This window comes from Coprinopsis cinerea (genome assembly GCF_000182895.1).
Source record: "Coprinopsis cinerea okayama7#130 chromosome 6 map unlocalized cont3.6, whole genome shotgun sequence".
NCBI classification, from domain to species: Eukaryota; Fungi; Basidiomycota; class Agaricomycetes; order Agaricales; family Psathyrellaceae; genus Coprinopsis; species Coprinopsis cinerea.
The window spans coordinates 565419-580617 of record NW_003307539.1 but is presented as its reverse complement, the minus strand read 5'-3'; the positions used below and the strand labels follow the sequence as shown (position 1 = coordinate 580617).

Here is a 15199-nt window from a genome sequence, read left to right as displayed (position 1 = left end):
CCTATTTACACTGCATATGTCACACGCTCTTTGAACTGCTTTCTCGCCTTTTCATCGCACACTCCTCGCTTGTCTGTCCTATCTTACTGTAGTAGCAATACCCGCATGTCATCTGTTATCTCGCTGTACCATATCAGCCGCCAGCCATATTTGTCGTAATTATGGTATGATAATGAAGCAACTATACATCGAAAGCAGGAAATCCGGGCAGGAATTTCAAATAAGCATAAGGTACAGATAACCAGAGCGAGAGACAAGCAGAGTGATAAAAGGATGAACGAGAGGGACAGAGCAGAGAAATAAAAGAAATCGAAGCGAGTAGTCTAATGTCTGATACGCTTCCGCCGCACTTGCATATCACTAACAGGAGTCGTTTCAACATCATGGGAAGGACCTTCTGCGTCCTCGTCGTCATCTTCAGTTGGTCTTGAACGCTTCAGTGTCGACTTGGGAGTCTGCTGGTCGTCTTCTGGCAGTGGTGCTGATGGCGATGGACTGCGAGCAGATTGCATTTCCACCTCTTGAACACCGTTGGAGCTTTCAGGTTCGTCCACCTGACTTCCTTTCTCCATCGCGACGTCGGATGGTGCAAGCGATGGTTCCCGACTGGCGGGTGGTTCTGGCTCAGGTTCTGGCTCAGGTTCCTCTTCGACCACTGGATTGGATCGCGTGACACGCTTCGATCGAGGTCGGGGTTTGGGTTTCGTTGGAGGTTCCTGGATCAACAGGTTTTCGACTTCGCTTTCCTCCTCGCTTTGGACGTCCGTCTCGGCTCCACCCTTGCCCTTCCTGCCTTTCCGCTTGACCCCGCCTTCACGCACCGTCAGTCATGCTCAAGCAACGCTATGAGTCAGAGCTCACCTTTCTCTTTGGTCATCAAGTTGTCCAAGCGTCTTTCGTAACTCCGTTGTGGTTCCCAATCTTTCGCTGTGGGTGGCACTTCGATCTTAGATTGCTCGAAGACCTGGTCCATATGCGCTTTGCTGAACGAGGCCATTAGTACGACGTATAGCACAATACATGAAAGGGCACGCACATTTTCAAGGCATCGCCACTCTGGAGACCAGTTGCAAGGGCAACAAGAACCCGGAAGAACGACAGCGCTGTCTTCATACCCTTCTTGTTCTTGTTGTTTTCGTACACCGACATCCGCTTTGCAATCCAGTTCAGGAGGTTGGTGTGGATGGCCACAATGTGTTGCGGGTCTAGTCTCCGGAGCACGGTCAACTGGCTACCGCGGAGGACGAACGATTGCGAAAGTAGTTTGGCGAGTTGGACTGCTTCGGCTTCATCAGGGACGATGCCGTCCAGAACGAGTGTGAAGGCCTAAAGGAACCGTCAGTACAGTGTAACATGGGTAGAGCATGTCGGACAAACGTCTCGTAATGATCGCGTAGCGATCTCGACGATGATCTCCCCTTCCTCCCTAGCCAGCCATTTTACAATGGTTTTGGCGCAAGAGTCAACTGAACTCCCCAGTCGGCCGTAATGAGCCAGGAAGATTGCGCCATGCTTGAGATTGATCGCGCCGGTTCGGATAGCCCGAAGGAAGGTGGTGAGGACATCCACGAACAGGTACTCATGTTCGAGAACTTCACGAGAGTTGACTTCGCCTGTACCTAAAAATGATTGTCAAGGGGATGTGAGGGAAAGCCTACATCGAAAACAAACCTTGGTCTTCGTCCTGAGGTTTGTTGGCCTTCTGTTTGCCCTTCGCAGAGGTAGTTTTCTCGGGGGAACCCTCGCCGCCGTCGGAATTCTCCCCTTGCTCACTACCCCCCTCGCTCTGTTGTACGCCCTCAACTTCTTGCAAGTACTCGGCATAGCGCTCGATCTCTGCCTGGATGTACCCGGTGCATCGGTATTGCATTTCGTCATCCAACATAAGGCCAACAGTGGATAACGGTGAAGGAGAGCCGTCAGGGAGGGGTGGCTGATCGGGCGTGAAGAGAATATGCAGGTTCAAAAGGTGCTTGAAGGCCTAGAAAATAGCGTTGGGACGTGCTTTCAGGCAATGACGCGACAAAACACTTACCGCGCGTTTGACCCCGTCCACGGTGTTCGATTGGTTCCCAACAGCGTACTCCTTAAGCTTGTCAATGAGTGACTCCCGCTGTTCCTGGAGGACCTCTTTATAGGGATTCTCCTCAGCATTCGGGTCTGTGGCAACAAGCAATCCTTTGGCCTTCCAGTACATGTGCAAAGTGAGAACGTTGAGCGCTTGTTCCACCATCTACAACTCTGTAAGCCCCAGTTCAATAAGCAATGAAGGTGAGATAGACGCACTGTTTCCTCCTCCTTGTATCCAAGACGACCACGATCTGCAATAGCGCTGATGATATTCCACGCACTGCTCTGCTTCCCTCCTTCATCTTCATCGATCCAGGCAGACATGTTCCGCGCTCCCGTCAGTACCGATACGCGAGTACAAATGGCAGCTAGAGCGAGGACCTCGTCCTCGTTAAAAGAAGCCACCTCGATCTCTTCTCTCCCCGCCACGGCGTCGTGTAAAGCGGAAGAGAGTTCATCCTCCAATTCGAGGATCTTGGTGCTGTTTGTATTTGACAAGCTGGTTGTGGCCATGAAGTGAGTGATGGCCGACATGGCGTTGGAAAGAACGGCCATGGAGGAGTGCGACATGAATTGTTTGATCACGTCGTCCCATAGGTTGCTGTAGGCCTTTTGGACGGATTAGTACAAGAAGGCAGCTTGAAACGAAGTGACTGACCGCAATCATGCGCATCTCCAGATACAGCTCAAGATTCAGTAATGGAGGAATGATGAGGACTTCCGCGATGCGATAAGGGTCCGCTTGGTACTTGATGAATAGGCGGGGGAGGGCTTTCATGAAGGCACGCGTAATGTCATTGAGGAGATTCTCCTCGTCGGTAACCTAATCATCCTTGCGCGTCAAACGAGGTGTCCTCACTGAGAAAGGAACTACTAACCTTTTTGGCAGCGGCTGCTTCGGCCTTTAGTCTTCTCACTGAGGCCACGAGGACCTCAAGAAGAACAGTCTCCTCCACTTCCTCAAGGCGCCACATGTCATCCACCCTCGAGTCCGTCTCTCTCACATGACCGTTCACTCTCGACGAATTGCCGTTGGTCTGAGTGGTTGAGTGATCCAGAAGGAGAAGATTGAGAATCTCCTCCCATTCACGAACACAGTCAACATCTTCCCATAAAGCCTCGACGGCAAGAGCTGTTCGACCACGCTGATCTGTGTTGCCTAACAGCCCCCAAATCTCCTTCCGTCGGCCACGGCCACTCGTTCTTGACGCCACCTCATCCACCCCGTCTTCTGAATCCTCCTCGTTGCCCTCGACGTTTTCAAGCGCTTGACTCCACTTAACCAATAAGGCCGCCAGCGCTTTGATTCCGACTCGCGTTTGGTCGACTTCGGTGGGTTTGGATTTCCCAACCAAGATCTCTTCCACTGACTCCTCCCAAACGTTGTGGACGAATTTACTGACAGCCTTGCGAACTCTGGCTTCCTCGTCGTATATCAGCAAACAGAGCCTCTCCCGCTCTGGTTCTTCAAGCAGCGAATGTCCATCGATGGCACCCAGAACTTGAATGACAGCGACTCGGACTGATAGTTCAGTGTCGGATGTTGCCATCTCCAAAAGTCGCGGTTTGAAGCGTTCCGTGAAATGGTTGAGGGAGCCGATATAATCATTCTGGCCGTATACGCCAGATAGGGAGCGCACGGCCTCCAGCCGCACCTGTGTGTTGGCGTCTGAGAGCACCCAGCCGACATATCGAAGATAGGCACCGTCGAGGAAGTGGCCGGGATACTTGGTGAACCAAAGACCGATGGCCTTCACGCACTCAGCGCGGATGTTAGGATCCAAGTCGCGATAACGGTGAACGAAGACGCTGCAGGTCGTGAGATGTAAGCTTGAGCACAAAACACATCAAGACGCACCCGTCCACAAACTCCTTTAGGTACTCCGCAAGGTGCTTCCTGCGCTCCCGAATTTCTTGGGCCTTGCTTTGCAGTTCCTTGTCCCGGGCGCTTGCACCTTTCCCAGCACCTTTCCGTTTCTTCTCTCCTTCCCTCTGCCGTCCGACCACTTGGGCTTCCTTTTCAACAGCCGCCGCGACTTCGCATAGAGCAGTTTCGACTTCCAGCGCCACTACAGTAGCAGTGTGGCGGAAACTACGAATTTGAGAGGAAGACATGGCCACGATCCAGGTTTGCAGGGTAGACATCAGATCCGTTGAGTAAAGTGATTCAAGTTCGGCAGCAGATTTTATAAGGCGTTCAATGAATTCGGATAGTGAGCGACGGAATTTCTTGAAGATGGGAAGTCTTGAGGTGAGAGGATAGGTGGGAGAGTTGTCCTTCACAAGCAATTAGCACCACCAAGTGAGGGATGGCGGGAAGGTCATACCTGTTTCAGGGCTTCAGTGATGTTGTCGAGGTTATCGAGGACACCGTCATAGTCGACAGCATCGGCAGGAGAGACGGTGTCGTTGCAACCACAGGACCGAAGGAACAAATTGATGAGCTCGGCTTGGGCGGCCTCTGGCGACTGCGTCAGTGACTCAAGGAAATCTTCAACTGTAGATTGAAGAGCAGCAGCAGGATTCATGATAGCATCTATCCATACGACGTCAATTTAATGAACGCGAAAAAAAGGAAAGCGCGCGTACTAAATAGGGGGTTATCCGACGCGATTCTGGTATCTTTTGCGACTTGGTCCGCATCATAGGCTTCCTCTCCTTCCTTTGGCTTTCTGCGTGCACGTGTCGTTGTCTTCAAGGCCTTGAGTGTGGTAGTTTTAGGCTCTCGAGGCTTTTTGGGAGCAGTTGGGGCTTTCGCCTTCGGAGAACCCTTGGCCTTGGGTTTTCTTCCAGGTTTGCGCTTCGGCTTAGATTCTACATCGTCGTCGTCGCCCTCTTCCTCGTCATCAGCATCATCTTCGTCTACCGGTTCATCTTCAGGTTCTGTTGCTGCTGTTTCCTCTCCCTCGGCATCCTCGTCGCGCCTTTTGCGTTTCCGGGTGCTCGTCGAGGGCGCTGAAAACCAAACGGTTAAGTGGTGTCATACAGATTGAATATTTTGCGCACTTGAGACAAAAGCTTTGACTGCTTTCCTTTCCCTCTGAGATCGTCGCGGTCCTGGGGTGTCTGCAGCAGTGTCGGACATGTTTGAGGTCGTCGTCGCGACGCGTTCGAGGCTAAGCCGTGGTGTCCTCCGCTCACTCGCCTTCCCACCACATCACGACCAAACAAAGGGACGCGTTCACGTGTACCTTCCCTTTTCGGAACAACGCCCCTTGCTTTTAGACGCTCACCATCCCGTCCGCGGGACTAAAGAGTTGGACGCTTTTTCTCTCTTTCCCCCGCTATCGAACCTCATGAAAGCTGGGGACTGATATCTCCGTCCTCTACGCCTTTTTCAATATCAGACCAGTTCATAGCGCTCAAGCTGTTGCACCGATCCACAACCAACGTGGAGCGTCATGGGCGACCCGAAAGTGGTCACCTCGTGTACCTCCAGCTTCATGGAAGCCAGAGTGTCTATTACTCAGTACCAGCCAACGGGGCGCCCGATCGAAGATCGGTACTCACTTCTGGAAGATGAAGGCCATAGGCGCCTCATTATGGGCGTCTACGATGGTATGTACACGCCTGCTGTCATCTATTTTCAATACATTGAATACTGTCACAGGACATGGCGGTGCCGCTACAGCACATTATATTAGCACTGAACTACCTGAGCGACTGTTGAACCATGCAGGTTCCCACAGCGAAGTTTTCGAAGAATTGGACAGATCCCTGATTGACACCTTCGTCAAGGATCATCTTGTCATGCGGGGCAAGGGCAAAGATTGGGTTCAAAACGCAGAGAGAATAAAAGCCGGATGTACAGCATTGGTTTGCGATATCCGTATGGACTCAATGAAGGCATTAATTTCAAACGCTGGCGATTGCAGGCTGATAGTCTGCAGACGGGTCGAACCCGGAGGACGTGTGACAGTCCCATTCCAGACAGTCGACCGAAACGCCAAATCGCCCTCGGAACAAGATAGACTTCGCTCTGATCACCCGAATGAAGATATGATCATTGTCGGTGGGCGACTATTTGGCAAGCTGATGAGTACACGAGGTGAGTTCTGATTCAATCCCTGGATTGTCCCATGTTCAGCATCGCCCTTATCTTCAGGATTTGGGGATGGCTATTACAAACTCCCCATTGGTGGAATTTTTGGGAAAAGAACTCACAAACGCTATATTGACATCCTTTCCTCCATCGAGCAACCGGGGAAAGTGCCAATGAACGTCCAGTACGAGAGCTACTTCTGTGGCTATAGAACACCCCCGTATGTTACCGCTCGGCCGGAAACCACTTCCTTCGACTTACTTCCAGGGGACACTCTGGTTATGGCTTCAGACGGACTTTGGGATCTTGTCTCGAGCGATGATGTCGCTTCCATCGCCATTGATACTAGTTCCGCTGACCCGTCAGGAAGTCTTGCGTTTGCGATCCTTCAGGAAGCGAAGGCCCGTAGACTACCTGGGGATGATGTTACCATTATGGTTGTCGAGCTCCCAAAAACCTGTTCTTCGAGGGGGACCCAGTAATTGCGGCCCGCACCCCTGATCAATCTTTGAGACCGGTGATAGATTGTCGCTGGCCCTCGTGAAACGGCGGTCAGCTCGGGGGGCTTGCCTCATCCGGGGAATCCATTCATCTTTGTCGGATATAATCACTGTTCTTCAATTAATCAGGTATTTACGTTCATGTTCGTGTCACTGTTGGTCACAGCAAGTCACCAGAACAGGTTCGACTTTTTTTTTCCATGAACTTCCGTTCTTCCATGGTGGCTTTCCCTTTGAATGTCCGACACCTTGCGAGCGCAAGCATTTTCTCATTCCATGCGATCTGCAACGGGCGATGATCCCTCCGAGCCTGCCACACGGGACGACGCTTTTTTCGCGTCTTGGACAGCGTCGATGATGTCAACGCGGGACTGGGCGAAAGCGATGCTCCGAGGGTTTTGATCCGTCGAGGTGTGGTTTCCCGACCACGACGGGAAATACATCGGTCGCTGTGTTTATTCCTCTCTGTATCATGGATCTGTCACGACAATACCCTGGAGCGTCAATGTCCAGAGTAGATAGTTGTCTCCTGCAAACATTCCCGTTATGGCCAGCCCGTTCACGAGTTTGCAACGAGCGCGTCAAAACGCAGCCGTGATCGCTGATTATGGCGCTTTTCTGTGGGTCGATTTGAGTTGGTGGCTCAAGACTTTCGAAGTTCCTAAAATGAAGATGTTCTATCAGGAGACGATCCAAGGGCATCCATTGTGGGCTGAGTTGAGTGGCCACGGTCCATTATGATGGTGTCTATATCTCCCGGGAACATCGTGGACTTGATATGCGGGCAGGCTACAACGAGGCTTTCGAAGCTGGAGTATCCCAAAATTGAGTCAGGTGTTGATCCCAATGCCAAGTTGAGATCCCCATTCAGCAATAGGCGTTAACCCAAATCTACTTTTCGCTAAACTTAGCCCAGCGCTCGCCCGGCGATGGGAGATAGATCCTTATTTCCTTTCCTCGTGTTGGTCGAGGCGCCGCTGCGATTCGACCTTCCTGAAAGCCACACGGTCACTTCCAACATTGTACACCCTCGAACTGACTGCCGTCGACGAAGCGCCGGCCTTGGCGCTTGTAAAAATGAAATTAATCGTAAACGGGCTGAACGAAAGCTAACGAAAGGCGACATAGCCTGAGCGGCGTTCCTGAGAAACTGACCCAGTGCGTAGCTCGTCCTGGCAAACTCCGCACGCGTCAGAGAGGCTCGGAAGCAAATCGCCACGAATCCCCAACAGGAATCCGATGCCAATTTTTCTTGTCTTCCTCCCATGGCTAATTCTTCTGGTCCCAATGGGATGATATCGACGACATCCATGACATTATACAGGCCGAGGACGTGGTCGACGTCGCGTGGATGTCATACATATCAGAACGAGGGCAACCAAGTGATCAAGATCATATCAAATGGGTCAACGGGGTGGCCATAGTTCAATGTTTTAACGTTATAACCATGCCCTCACAACCTGTCCGGATTGCAGGTGAACCAGCGCTCACACAGCCTTTTCCTCTTATTGGCTTGCCTTAGGTCATACCTCTGCCCACTTGTCCCTCCACTCCATCTCCAGTGCCTGGGGGTGCGTGGCTCGGAACGGTCTTTCCTCCCATTTGGACTGAACCGTTTTAAAACTGCCAAGGACGTCCGACCGGGGCAGGTCTGTGTATAAGTACCTCAGGAGGCACCCCATATCTCGCGTTCCTCTCAACACACAATCCCCCTCCGCACCCACGTCCACTCACACGACAATGCCACCGTATACGAACAAATCCAAGCCCGTGTCGTACGCTGACGCGATACGGCTCCTTTCAGACCCTGCTGTCCGTGAAGACGTGGAGGAGGCTTACACGAGGCTCACGCAGGCGATGGGGACACTGATGCAACGCTTCAGTACTGTAGCAAAGCAGATGCACACGATTGATCTTCAGCGAATCACTGCACCTCTCAAGCCTAGGTGGGACACTATCTGGAAGGTGTGTACAAGTTATTCGTTATCGTCATTGCCTTCCGCGACCACGATTAATGGTGGCGTTGTCGCCCACAGGAATATTCTCAGGTTCTTTGGCAGTACCGCGCTGTTGCGGCTTCGATATCTGCTCGACTCAAATGTGAGCTGTTCATCGCTCGTTCAGCGATGTTGATCTGACCATGAATATGCTGTTAAAAGTGTTCTGCACATCAGTATTGCCCGTTACTACCCGAAATCCGGAATTGCAAACCCATCGTTCTCATGAAGAAGCACTCCATGTACTGCAATCCTTTATCACAGTACGTGTCCTGATAGCGAAATATCATGGGTTTTATCTCACGGGAGGATGGATGTATTAGATCTCTTCTGAGCATTCAAACCAAACGCGCTCACTTCTCGAGAGAACCTTGAGGTTAATCCGAGAAATGGTCTCCTTCCACAGCGACTTCGCCAAAGTCGTATATCAGCAGGTTTCCTCTGGTCAGAGGGAGATACAGGATCTGGCCTTCAAAATTTCGGAATTGGAAAAGCAGGTTCAGCAGTAAGTACCCTCCTTTTGTTTCGAGTTTTGGATCAAGTCTCAACATAGAACCTCTTCGCCTTCATCAGGGTGTTTAGTCTGGTGAGTATCAACCGAACTTGCTACCAGTCAGATTTGGGATTGACCTGAGGCAGAACCTCGAACTAGCCCAAGTGGGACCCGTGCACTCTATTTCTTCTATTTTCCGGATCGTAAAAGCCCATGGTAAAAAGCCAGGCAGATCGAGGCTGCCGAATCAGCCACTAGTACGTCGGTTTCCCTTCTCCAGGAGTATGCGTTATTTAACTTCTCCTAGGCATTCACGGACGAACTGGCCAGAGTCGCCAAGTCATACGAGACTCTCGAGAGTAAGTCAGGTACCATTGGCGAATTCGAAGTCATCGGAAATTAACACAACTGGTGCACCCATAGCTAAACGCAGCGAGTTCGCACACGCGCAATATTGTGCAGAAGTCAGATCGGCTCAGACCAACTTCCCCGCCCGAGTGCAGACGACGATTGCACCTCTGATAGCAGATGCGATCCACCATTTCGAGTCAAGTCTTGTGCTCTTCCTTTCGATATGGGCGCGCCTGAGGACGGATTGTTGTATCATCTTCCGGTGGCTGAAAGATCCTAGCACGGAGGTACGTCCCGGACCTTATTCACCGGAAGTCGTATTGTATTGAATTATATCGGACGACAGGCGCCAGTGGTTTCGCTGTATCAGGAATCGGGGAAGGGGGTCTATGTGTCCTTGGCGCAGTCTCTTGATGTCTATATCGGTAGCCTTGATCCCGCATCCATCACACCAGCGGCCTAGCGCTCGGAGTGGAATGTATCGCCACCACTTTCAGCCTTTCTGGTAAAGGCATTCTGTGTCTATAGTATGTGTTTGCAAACGTCTATAACGGTTCTCGTGTTGTGTAATCGTGACAATTTGGGATGGACACTGTATCTTTCAAAGGGGCCGTAGCATCTCTTGTCGCTTCTGGCTGATCTAATTTACATACACTGGTGCTTTACATATCGTTGTACGTAGAGCTAATACTTCGCTATCCCCTTCATACCCGATGCACCCACTCGTGGGTCCTGTTTCTGAGGTTAAAACAGAAGGCGCCCATCTCCCCGTCTTTCTCGGATGTAGGCAACTTCCTTGAAGTCCGGGAATTGAGAAGGTCGTGTTGCCTTGATTCGGTCATCACTGACGAATGGTGTGCCCTTTTCAGCTTTAATTATAGTATCGTGGATACTCTTGTCTTGTTTTCTGTTTCTGATTATACTCCCCGGAACCGTTAGGTGTACGTCATGTGGGCTCGATGTAATCTTATTTAAGTATGTGTGTAAGTTGTGTGTAATATAGAGGTTTAAATGTGTAGACGCTGATTGTGTGCACGCGGGCAGTTTCTGACACAGGAGTAAGACTGTCCCTAGGCGATGGTGTTATGACATGAGGCAAAGGATGGCTCATTGTCGTTCTCACCTCCTAAAGCTAACATATCTCGATCCTTCAGGCCCTAGTGCTTCAGGTTTCAGCAATAGTGGTGACGTCTACGACGTTATGCTTGATCATCTTCCAATCTTCCTCCGGTCCGTCATTCTTCGCGAAATGGTAATCGACGATAACTCGTTTCTGCCTCCCCGGATCCAACCATGTTACACGAATACCCTGACCATCGAGCTCCCCGATCTCCTCTGACCGTTCGAGTATGACAGGTTTGAATGATGGCTCTGCCCAATGAGACTGGTACTCTTCAATGAATTTTGGGATATCGAAGTTCAGGTTTTGGGATTTCCAGTGCATCTCGATTGAGGGTGAGAAGAGAGAGAGGATTTTGTCGAGGTCTTTCGAGTTGAACGCTTCGCTGTAGGTCTTTATGATCGTCTGAAAGGTAGACATAGCAGTGAGCTTTCCGGTTGTGTTAGGTAGTTGGAGGAGCAGACGTCAGATTTGATGAAGCTGAGTCTCTGGCTACACTCCGCCGGCCGAGGACTCCTGCTCTTCACATAGTCACAACCGCTGCGGCGGTGCGTCAAAGCTTCACGCTTGGCGCGGCTTCAGGATCGAGTCGTTAACACACGGGGAATCGCTGATAAAGACATCAAATGCTCCCTCGGCCACGAAGTACGTGCCCGAGGTATTCTGTAACCCTCTCCTGATGACGGCGTTTTCTTCAGCGTTTGTAGCAGCGGAATTATGTTAGTGATTATTTCAATGCCAAACACAAGGTCGCCGTTTCGTCATGCATCACATTTCATGGACCTCTCTCTCACTGAAGCACTGTCAAGGAGTACCATTGACACCTTGAAACCGGGAGTCTATCTGGGATATCACTCTGGAAGTCTCTCCAATCATTTTTTCGACAGCACTTTCAGCATTCGGTCTGTCATAAGTAGTAAGTGCTGTAGATTGACATCTCAGGGTTGATGCAGCCAGACGTCGTTTTAGCTACTTTATGAGGGCAAATCTATCGAGGTAGCGCCCAAGTACGTCAGAAACGAGTTACGATGATTGCCCGTCGAGTTAGGCGCCCATCAGAGCGCTTATCGGGACGCTCGGACCGTTCGAGTCATGTTTTGGTATGCTAAAAGCCCTCGATCCAAACAAAGATTTCGGCCGTCGCAAAGTGATCGATTCGGCGCCAAATCGCAATTTAGCTCCTTGCCCCTGAACAACGAACCCACCATGAAATATTTTTCGACTCGTGGAGGAAACGAGAGGCTGTCTTTTGAGGAGGTGAGTTCTTGCTACTAGGATTGCTTTGAAAGAGTTGGATACAATTCATGGCTCGTTACAGACAGTTCTCACTGGACTGGCACCCAATGGTGGCTTGTACATCCCCGAACATATCCCAACACTGCCCGCAGACTGGAGGACGAAATGGAAAAACTACTCCTTCGTCGACCTTTCGGTAGAGATCCTGTCCTTGTACATCTTCCCCGAAGAGATCTCCAGGGATGAGCTCCGCGGTCTGGTCGAAAAGTCCTACAAAACCTTCCGCCATCCCGAAGTGACTCCGCTTCACAAGCTCGACGACAAAACGTTCGTCCTCGAGTTGTTCCACGGGCCGACGTTCGCTTTCAAGGATGTTGCTCTTCAACTGCTTGGAAATCTGTTCGAATTCTTTTTGTTGAGGAGGAATGCGAAGAAGGCTGCTGGGGAGGAGCAGGAAAGCTTGACTGTTGTTGGAGCGACTAGTGGAGATACTGGAAGGTGTGTAGTTCATCTATTGGGGTCTCTGATAAGGCCAGGTATTGATTAGAGAACAGTGCTGCGATCTATGGATTGAGAGACAAGGAGAATGTCTCGATCTTCATCCTTCACCCGAAGGGACGGGTTTCCCCCATCCAAGAAGCCCAGATGACCACCGTGACGGATGCAAATGTTCACAACGTTGCTGTGAAGGGTACCTTTGACGACTGCCAGGTAAATACTGATATTCCAAAAATACCGGCAATTTCTGATCCACCATAGGACATTGTCAAAGCCCTCTTCGGCGACAAGGAATTCAACGCAAAGCACCACCTTGGCGCCGTCAACTCTATCAACTGGGCCCGCATCCTTGCCCAAACCGTCTACTACTTCCTCTCCTACTTCCACTTCCAAGCACAACTCCCACAGGACGGCTCCGCTCAAGACGTCGAGCTCCAATATGTCGTCCCCACCGGCAATTTCGGTGACATCCTCGCGGGCTACTACGCCAAGCGGATGGGTTTGCCGCTGGGCAAACTCGCTGTTGCGACCAACGCGAATGATATTCTTGCCAGGTTCTGGAAGAGCGGGCGATATGAGAAGGTGGATTCGTCCTCGACGGAAAGTGGGAGCGTGTCGACCGATCCTGTTAGCGGCGCGTCGGATGGAAAGCAGGCTACCATCGATGCTAGTGGAGTCAAGGAGACGCTCAGCCCGGCGATGGATATCCTCGTCTCGAGCAACTTCGAGCGTCTCTTGTGGTATCTTGCCTACGAGAACGCTGAGGGTGCTTCCGATGACGAGAAGAGGGCGGCTGCCTCTGCTACCCTCGATAGCTGGATGGCCAAGGTGAAGACCGACGGGCGAGTTGAAGTTCCCGTCTCTGTCCTCGAGTCTGCCAGGCGTGATTTCGTTGCTGAGAGGATAGGAGACGAGGAGGTTAGTACAATCCTTTTATTGACATTTGTCGATAGATGCTAACACTTGCACTCTCAAGACTCTTTCCACCATCAAGCTCTACTTTGAAGGTCAACCATCATATGTCGCAGACCCTCATACCGCTGTGGGTCTTGCTGCAGCTCGCCGTCTGGCCGCATCCAAGTGCGCAACTTTTCTAAATCTTTACCGACCGCACAGCTGACTCTACTCTACTTCTCAGCGCTCCCAACGTCCGACAAATCATCCTCTCTACCGCTCACCCCGCCAAGTTCTCAGAAGCTGTCTCTCGTGCCTTGGAAGGATCATCCAACTTCAACTTTGAACGTGACGTGTTGCCAGTTGAGTTCCAAGGATTGCTGGAACGGGAAAGGCGGGTGATCGACGTTGAACGACCTGATGTCGACTTGGTGAAAGGTGTCATCGAGCAGTTCGCCAAAGAGAAATAGACAACAGTGGTGGAAGGAATGGTTTTCGATCTTTCAATAATTTTAGATTGCATTGAATGTACATTGTACGACATAAAACTGTAGAATCTTCGGGAGGATAGGAATTAAGAATGTGAATGTAACATATAACTATTTGAAACGTAAAAAAGGTCATGAACTTGCTGTACAGTTTGAGTTACTTTGAGCCTCTATTATCAATGTCCTTGAACAAATTGGTGCGGAGCAAGTCCTTATTTTCCGCGGCAAGGCGGAAGGTTGAGACGATGATGGTTGGCTGACCTTGAGGAAGTTGAGGGACGACTTCTTTCGCCTTTGATTGTAAGAATTCGCGACGAAGTTCGATATTCCGGATCGTTGCGGGGTGGAGAGGCTTCCACGGAATCTGAATGGAACTTGAAGTGCCTAGAATTGACTTGAATCTCGCCGGCGCCTGTGAAAGAAGAGCTGGGCCAGGCTCCTCCTTCAGGCTCGAACGAGTAAATCGCTTCTTAACGTTCGTAGCCTCTGGTTTGTCATTACGTTGCTTTGGTGGTTTCGGCACTGATGATGGCTCGGATTGGCCCAATGATGTGGATGTGGGGGGCTTGGACTTGGGGGATGGAAAGGGTGATGGGGAGGTTCGTCGAGATGGGGTAGAACTTGTAGCCCGCGAAGACGACGGGGAAAGTGCTAGGTTCTTGCTAGCTAGCGGTCTGGAGCGAGTAGACCTTCGCAGAGCCTGCGCGGGTGTACTTGATTCCGGCTCTGCGTCTGTCTGTTCGCTACGTGGCTCGGAGACTCTGGACGAGGAGGGACGACGTTCGCAAGAATCTTCTCTCGCCCTTTTTGCGGGTACAAGGGTAGTTGTGTCTTTGGAGTTGTCCTTGTCCATCCCACGGGGAACACTAGATCTCCTTTTCGCCGCCTTGAAGCCTAGGCGACTTGACGGTCTGAGTTTTGGAATCGACTGGGTGCTGGTTAGGACCATTCGGGACTGCGATCGTGTTCTCCTTCGATCGTCATTCCCATTAACAGTGCTTGGGCTTTCATCCCTGGAAGGGAAAGGTGAAGACGACGAGTCTGTGTGCTCTGAGTCGTCGTCGAGCGACCTGCCCGGCGTTTCCAGCCTTCTGCGCTTTCGACCTCGCTGTTTAGTCGAAGTATGCATCGGAACGTAGACGTAGGGTCGAATAAAGTCGGTGGCGGTTAGGGAAGACATTAAAGGTGCGAAAGGTTGGCGCTTATGTGTGGTCGAAAGACAATGCAAGTGGCCATCAAAGGCAAGAAAGCGCTGGAGTGTGGGCCCGTGATCCGGATGCCGAACCCCCCTTTCTCCATTAGCCACTTCAATGCGACATTGCTTTCACAAAGGGATCCTTCCTCGACATTATAAGACCCTTTCTTACGGCTCGCCTAGTCCTTTATTTATGTCCTTAGATTATCAGGACCCCTATCTTCTTTGAAAGTCATGTATGAGCTGAAAAGCTTCGAAGGCAAAATTCCATCCTCTTGGCAAGCCCGGATTGGGTGACTTGACCCCTATTTCCAG

General features: G+C 51.1%; 6 protein-coding genes across 6 annotated transcripts; 3 read left to right on the top strand and 3 right to left on the bottom strand.

The window, feature by feature from the left end:
• Positions 1–417: 417 nt before the first annotated feature.
• Positions 418–5155, bottom strand: CC1G_06918 (cohesin subunit; the record flags this gene model as incomplete). The annotated part of the gene is made up of 14 exons (XM_001837660.2): positions 418–495; positions 519–811; positions 862–983; positions 1037–1326; positions 1378–1619; positions 1672–1981; positions 2036–2233; positions 2287–2679; positions 2729–2893; positions 2949–3879; positions 3929–4347; positions 4398–4606; positions 4660–5025; positions 5077–5155. 14 exons carry the CDS (start codon positions 5153–5155, stop codon positions 418–420), a joined length of 4095 nt encoding a protein of 1364 aa, XP_001837712.2.
• Positions 5156–5471: 316 nt separating this feature from the next.
• On the top strand, positions 5472–6594 carry CC1G_06917 (phophatase 2C family protein; the record flags this gene model as incomplete). The annotated part of the gene is made up of 3 exons (XM_001837659.2): positions 5472–5628; positions 5681–6118; positions 6158–6594. 3 exons carry the CDS (start codon positions 5472–5474, stop codon positions 6592–6594), a joined length of 1032 nt encoding a protein of 343 aa, XP_001837711.2.
• Positions 6595–8059: 1465 nt separating this feature from the next.
• Positions 8060–9916, top strand: CC1G_06916 (hypothetical protein; the record flags this gene model as incomplete). Its single annotated transcript, XM_001837658.2, has 11 exons — positions 8060–8087; positions 8135–8183; positions 8244–8577; positions 8649–8712; positions 8787–8872; positions 8933–9114; positions 9183–9195; positions 9249–9359; positions 9410–9461; positions 9526–9740; positions 9800–9916. The coding sequence occupies 11 exons, from the start codon at positions 8060–8062 to the stop codon at positions 9914–9916; spliced, it is 1251 nt and encodes a 416-aa protein (XP_001837710.2).
• A 702-nt stretch (positions 9917–10618) lies between these two features.
• CC1G_06915 (hypothetical protein) lies at positions 10619–10993 on the bottom strand (the record flags this gene model as incomplete). Its single annotated transcript, XM_001837657.1, has 1 exon — positions 10619–10993. The coding sequence occupies one exon, from the start codon at positions 10991–10993 to the stop codon at positions 10619–10621; it is 375 nt and encodes a 124-aa protein (XP_001837709.1).
• A 672-nt stretch (positions 10994–11665) lies between these two features.
• On the top strand, positions 11666–13671 carry CC1G_06914 (threonine synthase; the record flags this gene model as incomplete). Its single annotated transcript, XM_001837656.2, has 6 exons — positions 11666–11830; positions 11892–12307; positions 12364–12520; positions 12569–13225; positions 13284–13387; positions 13446–13671. 6 exons carry the CDS (start codon positions 11666–11668, stop codon positions 13669–13671), a joined length of 1725 nt encoding a protein of 574 aa, XP_001837708.2.
• Positions 13672–13846: 175 nt separating this feature from the next.
• On the bottom strand, positions 13847–14869 carry CC1G_06913 (hypothetical protein; the record flags this gene model as incomplete). Its single annotated transcript, XM_001837655.1, has 1 exon — positions 13847–14869. The coding sequence occupies one exon, from the start codon at positions 14867–14869 to the stop codon at positions 13847–13849; it is 1023 nt and encodes a 340-aa protein (XP_001837707.1).
• Between the last annotated feature and the right edge of the window lie 330 nt (positions 14870–15199).